Raw genomic sequence first — 14833 nt, forward strand, 5'->3', positions numbered from 1 at the left:
CTGTCTATATAAGGTCCCAGGATTGACGGTGCATGTCAAAGCACAAACCAAGCATGAAGACAAAGGAATTGTCTGTAGACCTCCGAGAGAGGATTGCCTCGGGGCACAAGGCTGAGGAAGGTTACAAAAAAATTTCTGCTGCTCTGAAAGTTCCAGTGAGCACAGTGGCAGATTTTTTTAAAGAAAGTTTATGTTGTAAAGTAGAGTTGCTTGTTTTTACACAATATTAAATTTTTTTGCTAAGAAATATCTAAAATATATATATATTTTTAATTATTACATCATTAACTTTGATAGGGCTAATAAAACTGGGACATTTGAAAAATTCATTAGTGTTTAGCCCTTTATGAGTCTAAAACTTCATTCATAATGGTCTTAAAAATGTCTTGAATTAACTTGGTGAAACCTGCAGAAATCCTGTATCCAGATTGGAAAAAATAATAATAATAACAGATCAAAGCTGGATTGGGCCTGGATAAACAGAAAACTTCCATTTTACTTCAAAAAGGATTTACCCACACATCAGTGATAATTTCAACATGTAACTCATCAGTTGCTGTAGCATTCATATCTGTATTAAGCAGCTTTCAGTGGGTCACTGGCTTCTCTTTTCTTCATGGTCTCAATAAATGGATACATGCAGTTGTCTGAACCCATAAATCGATAAGTCACCGCATTAGATTCCCATGGTAAAAGACTGCAAAGACAAGAAGTCACATGTGAGTCTTTCAAAAATGCCAAGAAAGCATTGTGTGGTGGCATAAATGATCAATCAGTAAACTCCACCCCTAAAACACAGTTGAGCCAATGGCAGTTGAGGATCAGTTGCATATAAATACTTCACCATAGAGAAACATTGAGAAGATTTGAAGCTCATAAACTGGATTTATACATTTTTTTTGATTTGAGAAGATGGTCAATGAGACTTTTTCTAAAACCAAACAATATTCAAAAGACAACAAGGATACATACATTTATTTTAAGGTAACTCCTATCAGCATTGCTTTTTACTCAGCTAATTAATGTCACTCAGAGTTATGTGAATCATTAGCAACACATGCAGTGGACGAGAGAGCTCAGACGTGCTGCAGGTTAAGAAAATGCATGCAAATAGAATAACAACATCATCAATTTCTCAACACGCGCGCACATGCAAATTCTCACAACACATGAAGATACAGAAACCAGACTGCTTCATGTTTAGAGTCAGCACAACCATACAACCAGGATCTCAAAAAAATAATAACAATAATACAGCTGACTTCATCATAGTCCCCCTGACACATTTCTGTTGTGGCTTGCACTATGTGCAGAACGTTTCTGTGTCTGCATGTTTTGAGAATTTGCTTGAGTGTGTGTTTTCAAACTGATGAAGATATTTTCTGTATTAGTGTTTTTCTATAAGCATGTGTTTTCTTGTAGCAAGTTCAAAATAAAGAGGACATTTGTGTCCATAAACACAAATCGATAGATTCAATTTTGTAACTATATAACGAACTGCCATGATACTGGGTTGTATGAGACCCAGTATCACACCGGTTAAGTACCACACTGACAGATGTCATTGGAAGGCAGTCGTTAGCAACAGTTACTAAGATCGGGCGGGGCTTACTGATAGGTCAGTTTTCTATTGTTGTGCAGATGTGAAAAGAAAAAGCATTAAAGTCGCCAAGAAATCAAAACTAACCATATGATTTTGTTAGCTCACATTGCTAGTTTTGTGGTGTCATTAAGAAAAAAACAATGTTAGCCCCTCTAATCTTAAATTAAAATTTGAAAATGCACTTCCTGTTTTTTTTTTTGTTTTGTTTTGTTTTTTTCAGATAAGTTCTCAGATTAGGTATATTTTAGGAAGTGGGCGTAGCTAACATACTTAACCACGCCCCCTCCAACTGTCAGTTTTGACAACAAACAGAAGTGGTTAGGAGGAGTCTGTTAGGTTGTAATAACTCTCCCCAAACCCTTTTCCCAATCTTTGTGAAGGAAATGCCTACTTTACTACATTCAATCAGCTTGCAGTAGAAAAAACAAGCAACGGCCTCTGTTTTCTCATTTAATATTGTTTCTCTAGGAACTGCGTCACAAAACGAAAAAAATAACGGTCGCAGCTTCCGGTTCATGGGGAGTTTAAAGTCACACAGTTTAATGTTGGTCTACTCACGCTCTGGCCAGGAAGGGCAGGTATGTTAGTCTGGGGATGCAAACTAATGGCTGGTCTATCAGAATGGCATTCATAGCCTGCTGGACACAGTACAAGGGCTCCAGTGGAGGCAGGATCAGCTCAACCTCCTCCCTGTAGAAGGATAAAAATGAAGAGTCAGAATAATTATGTTGCTTCATATTTAAATAAATACATTTGAAATCAGAATTATTAGCCCCCCTTTGAATTTTTTTCTTCTTTTTTAAATATTTCCCAAATGATGTTTAACAGAGCAAGGAAATTTTCACAGTATGTCTGATAATATTCTTTCTTCTGGAGAAAGTCTTATTTGTTTTATTTCGGCTAGAATAAAAGCAGTTTTTAATTCTTAAAAGAACATTTTTCGATAGAACAAACCACCGTTATACAATAACTTGCCTAATTACCCTAACCTGCCTAGTTACCCTAATTAACCTAGTTAAGCCTTTAAATGTCACTTTAAGCTGTATAGAAGTCTCTTGAAAAATATCTAATTAATTATTATTTACTGTCATCATGGCAAAGATAAAATAAATCAATAAATCTACTAAATAAATAAATCTTATTAGAAATGAGTTATTAAAACTCTTATGTTTAGAAATTCATCCATTCATTTTCTGTCGCTTTTCCGGGGCCGGGTCGCGGGGGCAGCAGTCTTAGGAGAGAACCCCAGACTTCCCTCTCCCCAGACACTTTCTCCAGCCCCTCCAGGGGGATCTCAAGGCGTTCCCAGGTCAGCCGAGAGACATAGTCCCTCCAGCGTGTCCTGGGTCTTCCCTGAGGCCTCCTCCCGGTGGGACATGCCTGGAACACCTCCCTAGGTAGGCGTCCAGGAGGCATCCCAAACAGATGCTCGAGCCACCTCAGCTGACTTCTCTCGATGTGGAGGAGCAGCAGCTCTATTCCGAGCTCCTCCCGGGTGACAGAGCTCCTCACCCTATCTATAAGAGTGTGCCCTGCCACCCTGCGAAGGAAACTCATTTCGGCCGCTTGTATCCGAGAACTTGTCCTTTTGGTCATGACCCAAAATTTATGACTATAGGGGAGAGTAGGAACGTAGATTGACCAGTAAATTGAGAGCTTTGCCTTTCGGCTCAGCTCCTTCTTTACCACAATGGACCGGTACATCGACCGCATTACTGCAGCCGCTGCACCAATCCGCCTGTTAATCTCACGTTCCATCCTCCTCTCACTTGTGAACAAAACCCTGAGATACTTATCTACCTACTCACTACCTAGGGTAAGGACTTTCCTCCAACCTGGAGATGGCAAACCACCTTTTTCCGGTGGAGATGTGTTGAAAAAAAAAAAATCTTATCTCTGTTAAACACAAATTGGGCGAAAAAATAAACAGGGGGCCTTATAATTCTGACTTCAACTGTATATCTGTTATAGATAATGATGCTTAAATATTTTTAATTTTTTAACAAATATTCAAAGGTTTAATATAAAGCTTTAAAAATATTATAGACTGCTTGAAAATTGTGTTTGTCTGGATGTACTGGATTTATAGCTATGTGTTTGAGTAAAAGGTCAATAGTTTTATTCCATATGAATTTCTTTCCAATTTCAATTTTTTTTTCAGAAAATAACAATTGGTCAAAATAACAACATTTTTCCATTATTATGATAATCAGAGTTATTCCAGCAAATATGTCATGTGTGAAATGAAAATTCTGTAATACATATTCCAAACCACCTTTCTGCCAAACACAAAAGAAGATATTTTGAAGAAAGCTGGAAACATCAAAAGCATATATTTTTCATACTATAGTATCAGATTTTCACCTTTTTTTATTTAAAAAAAAAGTAACTCAAAGGTTTGGAATCACCTGAGGGAGTAAATAGTGAGTACATTTTCGTTTATTTGGTGTTTAAACTATCATTTGAACCTTTTTGAAGTTAAAACACTGGTATTGTGTTGTGATATTTCCTGACCTGATCCTGCAGCCCTCAAACATGCCAGTGTCCACAATATAAGGACACACAAGAGTAGTTTTCACTCCATCCAAGTCTTCCGTCAGCAGTTCATGGGCCAGAGATTCATGAAACCCCACTGCAGCAAACTTACTGGCACAGTAGTCCTGCCATTCACACATGAGTGCATTAATGATATGGAAACAAGCAGGTTAAAGCAGGACTTTGAACGCTGTCTTATTCAGTTACTGTTCATCTCACCTCTACACATGCTGTGCTGAAGAGTCCAAGAACGCTGGCTATAGTGATGATGTGCCCATGATTATTATCCTTCATCTGGGGCAGGAATGCCTTCACAGTCTGTATGGAGAAAACAAACCATACAGTTTGATTATATTCATTCCTTAATTTTGTTGGAATGAACCACCAACTTATCCAACATATGTTTTACACAGCAGATGCCATTCCAGCTGCAACCCAATTACTGGAAAACATCCATTCTCACTCATTCACACACATAAACTACGGACAATTTAGCTTCCCCAATTCACCTATAGCGCATGTCTTTGGACTCGTGGGGAAAACCGGAGCACCCGGAGGAAACCCACGCGATCACGAGGAGAACATGCAAACTCCACACAGAAATGCCAACTGACCCAGCTGGGACTTGAACCAGCAACCTACCTGCTGTGAGGCGATCGTGCTACCCACTGTGACGCCACCATTTGATAATATATTGTCTGAAAATCACTTTTCAGTGAAAAACAAAATATAATTCAGAACCTGCTTGTTTATTTATCTGTGAAATTATGTAAAAACCTTCATGCAAAACACTTTATAAAAGAAGCACCATAACGGCATAAACCTTTTGCTCAATTCCATGATTTTCCAAAACATACGATAGCTTTGTGTGAGGAAGAGATTGAAAATCAATGCTTATTGACTCATAATCTTCCCCTCAAGCAAAGTTCTCAAATCTCATTTGTTTCAGTTAAGAATGAGATTTCTAACAGGTTTGGTAACATCACAACCAAAGGCATTCAAATGTGAGTGAAATTTCAGAGCTTTGGCAGAGTATTTGTGCAGTTTTTGGATGTTTGGATTTATGATTTTTGGGGGTTTATTGCATAACATTAATCTCAGGCAGTGCTGCCAGATTTAGCTGACTTTATTCAGCCCAAAAGCTGTCCAAAACCCGCTCAAACTATTAGATTAGTATTTTAATTAACTTATTTAAATCAGAAATTAGCCTGGTTACTTTAACTGTCTTAATGTTTTACCCATAGAGCAACCATCAAGAGTCACAGAACCACAAGAGTAAAATGACAAAATGGATCACATCACAATACTGCACTTATTGCCCTGTAGATTACATTAACTATTCGTCTATATATTGCGGATTTATTTGTTTAAAGATGATATTTAAATAGTTTATAAATTAAGTGCTTTAAATATCCTGTGAAATTAAAATAAAGTATTTATTCTGTTATTATGTTCGTTTTAAGGATATCAATTAGCTAATTAAATCTGGTGAGCCTAAAAAAATATTCATTTGGCAACTCATGAAACGAGGGCTTGTTTGACACAACAGAAGCAGGACTCCAGCTTCCACAGCAGCTTCATGGATTCCACGTTTGGATTTAGGTAAAAAAAAACACATACATAAATTCATGCTATTTGGCGTTTTACATTCTTTTAAACACATTGAGGTGCTGCTTGTCAATCAGGCAACGCTTCTATATTCGTTCTTGCTGTCAATTGCAGGAAAATTAATCGATAATAGTTTTATGATAAGCCGCAGTGAGTTTAAATGCAGGCGCTGCGTGAAGCATGTGCTCGTAAAGGGGAGTCAGATTTGTCTGGAGAGTCAGATTTTGAAACAGCTTTCCTTTACCCGCTTGCGGATAGGCTAACGCAGTTTGCGCTATGCATTGTTAGTCACTACTAACTGAATGGAGGGAGAGCACACATTTACGTTTTGTTATAAAAAAAAATTGATATAAAGTTTATGTTTCAAAACCGCTCAAATTTTGTCAACCAGCCTAAGCTATTTTTTACCCCCACAATCATATTCAAAGCCTCCAAATATGGCAACACTGATCTCAGGTTGTTTCTGACAGAAGAAATATGGATTTAAGGTCTGAAGTAGGCTTTTAATAAACATAAAACTGAATTTTACAGTGACAAAACTCACAACGCTATTTTCAAGACTAAAAAAGAGCCTAAACTTGTGATTAAGTACACCACTACCTTTTTTTTTTTTTTTTTTTTTTTTTTTTTAATGTAAATAGGTTAGTTAGATAACACATGGCTTTTTCTTAAATATAACAATTGCAAATCAAATCTTCAAATGTATGGCTGCTAAAAGGCTGCTGAATGTGAGCATTATTCCACTTACTTCATATGTTGTAACAGTTGTTTGCATTAAGAGGATCAGATTCAGACTTTCGTTGAGCAATAATATGTTTACATCCGTAATGTCTGTAAATGGGGCTTAAAGGATCAAATCTGTTAATTCCCACATCATGCGTTCTGTGCATATCATGTAAGGATTTATCAAAGTAATCCATTATATGTCAAACTTTGGTGTGAATGCAGAAATCCCAATATGTCAATAGGTATTCAAATGGTACTGTACTTTTCATGTTTTTTGCTAAGAGGAGTCATCAATTAGGTCTTTTAGGATATTTTTATGTTTAGGATCTTTTAAGGATATTTTCTGTTGACATGTCACGTCACATTTCGCAGATCATTAATGCATTATATGTTAAACTGTCCGTAGTGTATGAGTGAGTGTGTATGGATGTTTCCTAGAGATGGGATGCAGCTGGAAGGGCATCCGCTGTGTAAAACAAGTGCTGGATAAGTTGGTGGTTCATTCCGTAGAGAGCGCTACCCACTGTGCCACTGCGTTGCCTAATGTAAATATCTATGGTTTAAAACAACAGCCTTTATTGATTAAGATATTGTGGATTGATTGGATCGTGGGATCGTTATGGCTTCTTATTGGTCAATCACATGTGAGTGACAGGTTGACCCGCCCACGCTGCAGAAAAAATGTAATCATAGAAGATATGTTGTTTTGGTGTAGTACTAAGGTACTTTTTGTATTATAATCTGCACGAACAACCTGTATTAAAACAAATACTAGCCTACATGTTTCATAAAAAAAAAAAACTATTATGTGTGGCATTAAAATTCGCAATTTTATCCAGAGGAGAGCGTTGTGGCTCGCTATTGGTCGATCTTATGTGAGTTGTAGGTTGCCCCGCCCACGCGCCAGAAAACGCATAATCAAAATCAAAGAGAGAGATGTTGTTTTGGTGAAGATTACCAAGGCAATTTTTAATCACTATTTTATTAATAATCTGCACGGATAACTTTTATTTAAAATAAATACTAAATAAAGAAAAAATAATTAATTAATTGTGACATTAAAATTCGCATTTTTACCCAGAAGAGAGCGTGGCAGTTTACTTTCAGGGTCCTCTCCAACAAGTAATCGGGACAGTCTAGAAGTCTCTCACCGGCGACCACCCCAGCATTGTTCACCAGGTAGGTCACATCTCTTCCCACCTCCTTCCGTACCAGATCGGCTGTGCGGTAAACTTCTTCCCGTTTTGCCACGTCCACCGTGTACGCGTGCGCCTGCCCCCCTCTCGCCCTCACCAGTTTGGCGGTGTCCTCATTAGCTTCCCCGTTGACGTCCCACAGCACCACTTCTGCGCCGTGTTTGGTGAACTCCAGGGCGAACAGGCGTCCCAAAGCACCCCCGGAGCCGGTTATTAGCACCAGCTCGCCGTCTATGGGCTTCGTGCGGGGTCTGAACACGAGCCGCAGACAGGAGCGCAGGATGAAGTACAGCACATCCAGCAGCATCACCTGTAAATCCATTAGGAAGATCATGGCGTTGTGCAGGTAGAGGTGTGTGTGTGGTTAACTGAGGGAGGGAATGATTTGTTCGCCTTGTTTCTGGTCTCCTTCCTCAGAGGCTGTTCATATATTCCCGTTCTCAAGAGTCAGGATTAGGAGAAAATACTTTGAGCCACTAATTAAAGTTCCTTTGCTGTGAGAATACTGAAAGACGGAGCCCCTAATGGTGATGTGGTAAAACACCCCTGCTTAAAAAAAGAAGATTCCAATGGTTTCCACTACAAATACCAATAAACCAAAGAACCAAACCATTGACATTTATAACTAGTAAATTTGAATGTTTTCTAGTGTGTTTTGGCAGATATTCTTTTGGCAAAACTCACTGGTAGAGACCAACAGGACCAATACAGGCTCTACTGGAACTAATCAAACTATTACAAAAACCATTAGAACTTTTGTAATGGTATCTATTGTTTGTTTGTTTTTGTGAGAAATTATTTTATTGTGAGAAAAATTATATTTAATTTCAGCACCTTTGCATTTGCTCTGCCAAGAATGCAAAATCATAAAAAAATTTTCTTGCATATCTTCTCGCATATCTCTTTTACTATTTAACTAAACTTACTAGTGTTGTTTTTATACCGACCTAACATTTTCTGTTCACTAAACCCAAGTTGGCATGAAATCAACATTCACTCTTCTTATTTTTATATGTAGGTATATAGTGATTGTCAGTTTTGGGTAAGTTACTTCAGAAAAGTAATAGATTACAAATTACTGCGCACTCAGAAATCTAGGTACAGGGGCTGTCACTGGGGCAGTACCTTTTCAAAACATACATATTTGCACCCAAAGAATCCGCATTGGTACCTCAAATGGGCATATTAGTACCCATACATAACGTACCTATGAGGTACCATTATGAACTCTTCAGGTACAAATTCGTACCTTTTTAAAAGGTACTGCTCCAGTGACTGCTCCTGTACCTTTATTTCTGAGAGTGTGACTACTACTGGAAAATTGTAATCTGTTTACATTACTAATTACTTAATGTAAAAAGTAACCAGATTACTTATTACTTTACTTTGAAGTTATTTTTAAAACATAAAATATACCTATAAAAATACAAAATAAACTGCAGCTCTTTCAGTAATGTATATTCACTAAAAACATTACAATGGGTTGATCACAGCAGCTTTACATATTCAAAAGACTTAAAAAGTTCACCCAAAACCTAAAATTCACTCATCATTCACTTGTTCCAAACTTGTGTTCCAAACACAAAAGACATGAAGAAAACTGAATACCTGTGACCATTGACATCCATAGTATGCTAAAGCACTGCAGTGTTTGGGTGTTCTGTGTTTGTCTGAGGTAATTAGTCTACCGAAATGTTTATATTCCATACAAAGTATGAAGCTGATCGGTCCGTTTTTGTTACGTGACTTTTGGTTTTCAACAAATATATGTGCTTTGATTATGTGTGCGCAAGCCGCTCACCTCCGTTGGAAATAACAAACAGGCACGTACAGAAAGACACGATATGTGAACGGCCCCATACCTTCACTCCCAATCCTGCACAAAAAATCTATTCAGCCTGTTTAGGCTGAGTTGGACCGACGCACCTGTGTCCTTCTTGGTGACGAGTTTAGTCGTAGAATGCTTTCGATCAGGGGAGATTTTCATTTCAGGTGGGCTCAGCTCCTGAGGTAAAAAATAATAAATAAATATATATAAGCTTAATATTACATTTATAAGTAGTAATTTAATAGTAAGACATTAATAAAAGTTCAAATGTTTAATATGGTCAAAAAACTACTGCAAAAACAGAGATAGCCATTTGAGTTCTGAATGAGCGAAACCCTCAATGCACCTTTTTAACGTAGTAAAAAGCCCTTTCTATATTTAAGCACATTTTTTGTTTCCATGTATTAAATGAATAAAACTGCGACTTTTCTAATTAAACGGCAAATTTAAATATATATTTTTAAACCTACAGGCTAATTCACATATTTCATGATCTGAATCACAATAATAAATGCACATTTTTTAATACAACACATGATGTTTCTATCTCTGTCAGTGACTCTGGCAGTTAAAATGAGTACATTCTCTGAGTGGGTCTGTCACTGTGTTTAATCCTTTCTGTGCAAGACTGTATGGTATAGTTAATGCCACATGCACTAACACAAAACGTGTTTTATATTGGTAGTTAATTTTAAAATTAAAATAGCGAAATATTCAATAAGAGCCTCTTTTTCGAGGAAACAACTGTGATTATGAGGTGAGCACCGATGAAACGGTAGATGGCAAACCGGATGGCTCCTTCATTGGGGTACAAGTGATACAAGTGTATCTATAGCAATGAACTACAAATAAGCAGATATTATAGACCTCGTTCTCTCACTCTGCACAGCTGTGCTTTGCTGATCAAATGAAAAACAAAAGACAGGAAGGAGTCGAATTCTTCCGCTGTTTTCATATCAAATTTAAAGGGGACAAAGACGATAATTTAGTCTACAGTTTATGAGATCATCATTAAAGTTTTAGGGGGGCTGAGTAGAAATATAGGGGGGCTGTAGCAACGCCCATGCTTTCGATTCAAGTGCTTGAACAAGTTGCTGGTCAAGTTAAAAGCAGTCTAAAGTTCTTTAGAGACTGGACATAGACTGCATTTCACAGCAATATTTTAGTTTTTAGGCTCAATGAAATCAGTATTTCCACTTGAAGAAGCAACCTGGTCAGCACCTATTTCAGCTTGCCTTCTCCAGCAATTTAAAAGCACATGCTTATTTACTGACATTGCAGCGAAAAATGTTATTTAAAAGAAGCATTTTTGTAACATAAATAATGCAACTACATTGACTTTAGTAACTGTAATCAAATTACACAAATTTAAAATGTAATTCGTTACAGTACTGCGTTCCTAAAAAATGTAATTAGAAGAGGGTGTGAACACTGGTCTCACAGTTTGGTTACGATTCCTATGCCTTCAGTTCGGTGGGGTTATCAGTGCATGTGTCAGTTCTACCCTGCTTTGTCCGTTCATCAATCGGTTCCCAAAGGATGAAATTATGTACCACCCTACATGTTTTTCTCATTTCAGAAACCATTTCATGTGGATGTAGGTGATGGAAAAAATCAGATAAAAGGACAATCTTAACTTCTGTTTCATGCCAACTTTAAATGACTCTTTTCAGCATCTTCCTATTATCAGATTAGTATTTTGAATAATTCATAATGGGGTTTTGTCATTCAAAATTTACCTATTACTTAACTCAATGTCAGGGTGTTACTATCCTTGAGGTACTGCTAAAAATCTTTGGTTTTACAATTTATTGTAATCTTAAAAAAAAAAAATTAAAATTCTGCAAACTTCTGTACTGAGGATTTTCAAACATTTGCCTGGTTTCATTGATGGGAGAGTCTATATTAGGTGGGTGTATGTATGTATAAGCTTTTTCTGATCTTTCAGTCTAATATTGAAAAATAAACTTACTCAATTTATATATGAACGTAAAAGGAGACACATGGGAAACTACAGAGAGGAAATTTCAGTTTGAGCTCAGATAGCAGCGTTTTGAGTTTGTGTTCAACAACACCTGTAAGAAAATGTGTGTGTTTCTGTGTGGACAAGCTTGCATTTAGTGTTGTGCATTGTACCTTCAAAAACACGTCTTATTTTCAGATGTGAACAGGGCCGTCTGGTTTTCCAAGCTAGTAATCAAATAAACTCTAATTTGACCCCACTTGAAGTGCATGCTGGGTAACCAGCCTTGCCACAGTGTTATTGTTCATAACATGTCTGCTGAAAAATCCACACTAAAACATAATGCAACATTATTGTGTTTTCTGAACCACAAAAACAATTCTGTGGGCAATTGAAAACCTGTTACTCAAGCTGAGCCGTTGCACAAAAGTACATAAAGACAATCTCTTCTTTTTTATTTATAGAGTGGAATGATCTAGAACTATGGAAATGTTGTGTAGTAAGGAGATATGTTTTTGTTTTTGTAAGGCAACATCTAATTCTTGCACATTTAACCAGTGTAATTCTGTTAGTCAGTCTGGATGGAGTAAAGGTCAGACATTGCATGTTGACAAATCATGCTAAACTTGCTCTTTTTTTTTTAAAGCTACCAGCGGCAATTTTGTGTTAATTTTTATGCATGGTTCAATGGCATTAACACTTTTTTTGTTTTTTTTTTAAGTTTTATTAACAAAGTTTGGAATAAGCACTACTACAGACACAGAAATATCCAGCCCAAAATGTAACATGTATGCAGTCATACAAATTCATATTATAAGCCACTAAATCCAAAAACTTATGAATTACTGTCATAAGTTTTATGACTGTATATACTAAATACTACTTATTTCATTGGATATATCATGTATCAAAGTAACTGCATGTTTTCAGTGTTAAAAATACTAATAATCGCACTGTAAAAAATTATTTCGAGATTAATTTTCAAAAAGCCATCTTAGCCTCAATTTTTAAACTCACCAATTTTGAATCATTATCATTTTGAATGGTTACTTGAACAGATATAAAATCACAAATATATTACATAGAAACTGGTTAAATATACTGTTCATAATATGGTCAACAAACTAATTGTAGAGAACTATTACGAAGGACCTATATTATAAATGAATTGTATAACTGGTGACGTTTTCCCGGAGGCAAAACAGCAAGATTCGGGAAGTGTCTGACTTCTGATGTATTTTTAGAGCCCTCCTCTTACTGCAGCCGCCTGATCTCGTCTACAATGCAGTCAAGGTGCGGCGGACGCATTTCTAGCCGGCATGCCATGCATCTTGCGATGATCACCGGTGATCGGCTCTGCGCAGATTTTGGCCATCTCAAACGAGCCTGTTTTCCCGCACGTGAATTCTGACCAATCAAAAAGCAGTTTAGGAATACGCTCAATAAAATCTGTCCAATGAGTGATGTGGATTTTGTCAGATGACTGCATTTTGGTTCTTTTTAACTGGTTCGGACCAAAGCAATCAGTGTGGTGTGAAAAGGACCCAAAGAGGGCGGATAATGCTACAATGTATTATTTGTTGCCCTTTGGTCCTGACCAAATGAACCGAACTACAGATGTGAAAGCGATATAAGGTGTACCTAATAAAGTGGCCGGGGAGTGTATACACATAAAGAATCACAGATATATTACATGTAGCAGAAACTGGTTAAAAATACTGTTAATAACATGGTCAAAAACAAATTGTAGAAAAGTATATCAAAGGACCCTTATTATAAATGAATTGTATAAAAATGTGTCATATAATTTATTAAATCCCAGTAGATCTCCATACATTGACATACATTTTACTGAAGTTTGTTTTTGCATAAGCTGCATATGTGCTTACATGTGCCCATTTACCTCACATAACTTCTAAGCCCTTCTTTCTCTCTCTTCGCATGTGAGACATGGGAATGTGTATATATGAGGCCCTACATTACAGCAGTGCCTATGGCATTGTTCTCTCTGTATGAATAGCCTCTAGCTACTGGAATTAATTTAATCCTCTCTTTTCACGTGTTTCAGCGTCAATGGACAATACTGGTCAGCTAAGGAAACATTGAAGAGGGTCCTCAACCACTAAAAAAACACAAAACCAACAACTGTATATGCAAAGTTTTATGGCCGTAAATGCAAATTACTTCAACTGTAGGCTGTGTTATTCCTACTCTTTATAACTTCATGAAAAAAAAACAGCAGCACATTCTTTAAAATGAGAAGAGATAGCATGACTTGATGAGCAAATCCCCATTGCTCTGATTTTTAAATTAGACTGTAATGAGTTTAACTCTTCTTTGACATTTTTTGACTTCTGTGGCAAGAGGATCTAAAAGCTAGCGTATGCATGGAATTTTGATCGAAATTCGCTAATTAATGCTTAATTTAAATATGGATGCTATTGGAAAAATTGGAAGCTTCTACGGAGAGCAGCATCTTTTGCTTCTGCTCTGATTTTGCTTCTGCCACAAAATAGCACTGAATGCCATAGATTTGTGTTAGAACAAAGACTGATAAGACACAATTTTATTTAAGATCAAAAATTTTAGACCCAGTTTGTTTTTAGCCTTGTTCTTTTGTAATTGGACAGACGAAACACAATACCAAGTTTCTTAGGAATTAATCAAATCAAACAAAGTCATATCTGAAGCCAGCTGCAAAAAAAGATGTTTCATAACCAGCCATGCCATGATAATGCCACGTAGTATACATTGGTAACCTCATATAAAACATGTCATGTTTTTAAGTCTTAATTTAGACTTTTTAGCTCATAATTTCGACTTTGTAAGTTAAAATTATATATATATATATATATATATATATATATATATATATATATATATATATATATATATATATATATATATATATATATAATTTTTTTAATGGAATTTCTCATTTAATCCTAATTTTGACTTTATGAATCAAAGCTTTGCCTCTTTATCTCAGAATTTTGACTTTATAAATTGTAATTTTTATCTTTCTATTCTCTTAATTTCAACTTTTATTCATTATTTTTTATTTAGAAATGATAATTATGACTTTTTAAGTCACTTTGGCTTTTTAAATTCATAATTTCAGTTTTTTACTAATAATTTTGACTTTAGAAATCACAATTTTGACTTTTTAAGTCACTTCAGTTTTAAGTCATTATATTTGGACTTTTCTTCATAATTTCGACTTTGTCACTTCAGTTTTTAAGTCATTATTTTGACTATCTCATAGTTTTGCTTTTGTAAGTCATAATTTAGATTTTTTTTAAATTATGGAATTTTAACTTTAATCATTCTAATTTTGACTTTGCGTCACAATTTAGACATTTTATCTTATTATT

At 36.1% G+C, this 14833-nt stretch overlaps 1 protein-coding gene across 1 annotated transcript; it reads right to left on the reverse strand.

Moving 5' to 3' along the window:
• Nucleotides 1-314: 314 nt before the first annotated feature.
• rdh20 (retinol dehydrogenase 20) lies at nt 315-8002 on the reverse strand. Its single transcript, XM_056459143.1, has 5 exons — nt 7550-8002; nt 4358-4456; nt 4118-4263; nt 2162-2293; nt 315-697 (listed from the first exon to the last, which is right to left on the reverse strand). The coding sequence occupies exons 1-5, from the start codon at nt 8000-8002 to the stop codon at nt 577-579; spliced, it is 951 nt and encodes a 316-aa protein (XP_056315118.1). The 3' UTR covers nt 315-576.
• Nucleotides 8003-14833: the final 6831 nt, after the last annotated feature.

Source organism: Danio aesculapii, chromosome 6 (assembly GCF_903798145.1).
Source record: "Danio aesculapii chromosome 6, fDanAes4.1, whole genome shotgun sequence".
Taxonomy (NCBI): Eukaryota; Metazoa; Chordata; class Actinopteri; order Cypriniformes; family Danionidae; genus Danio; species Danio aesculapii.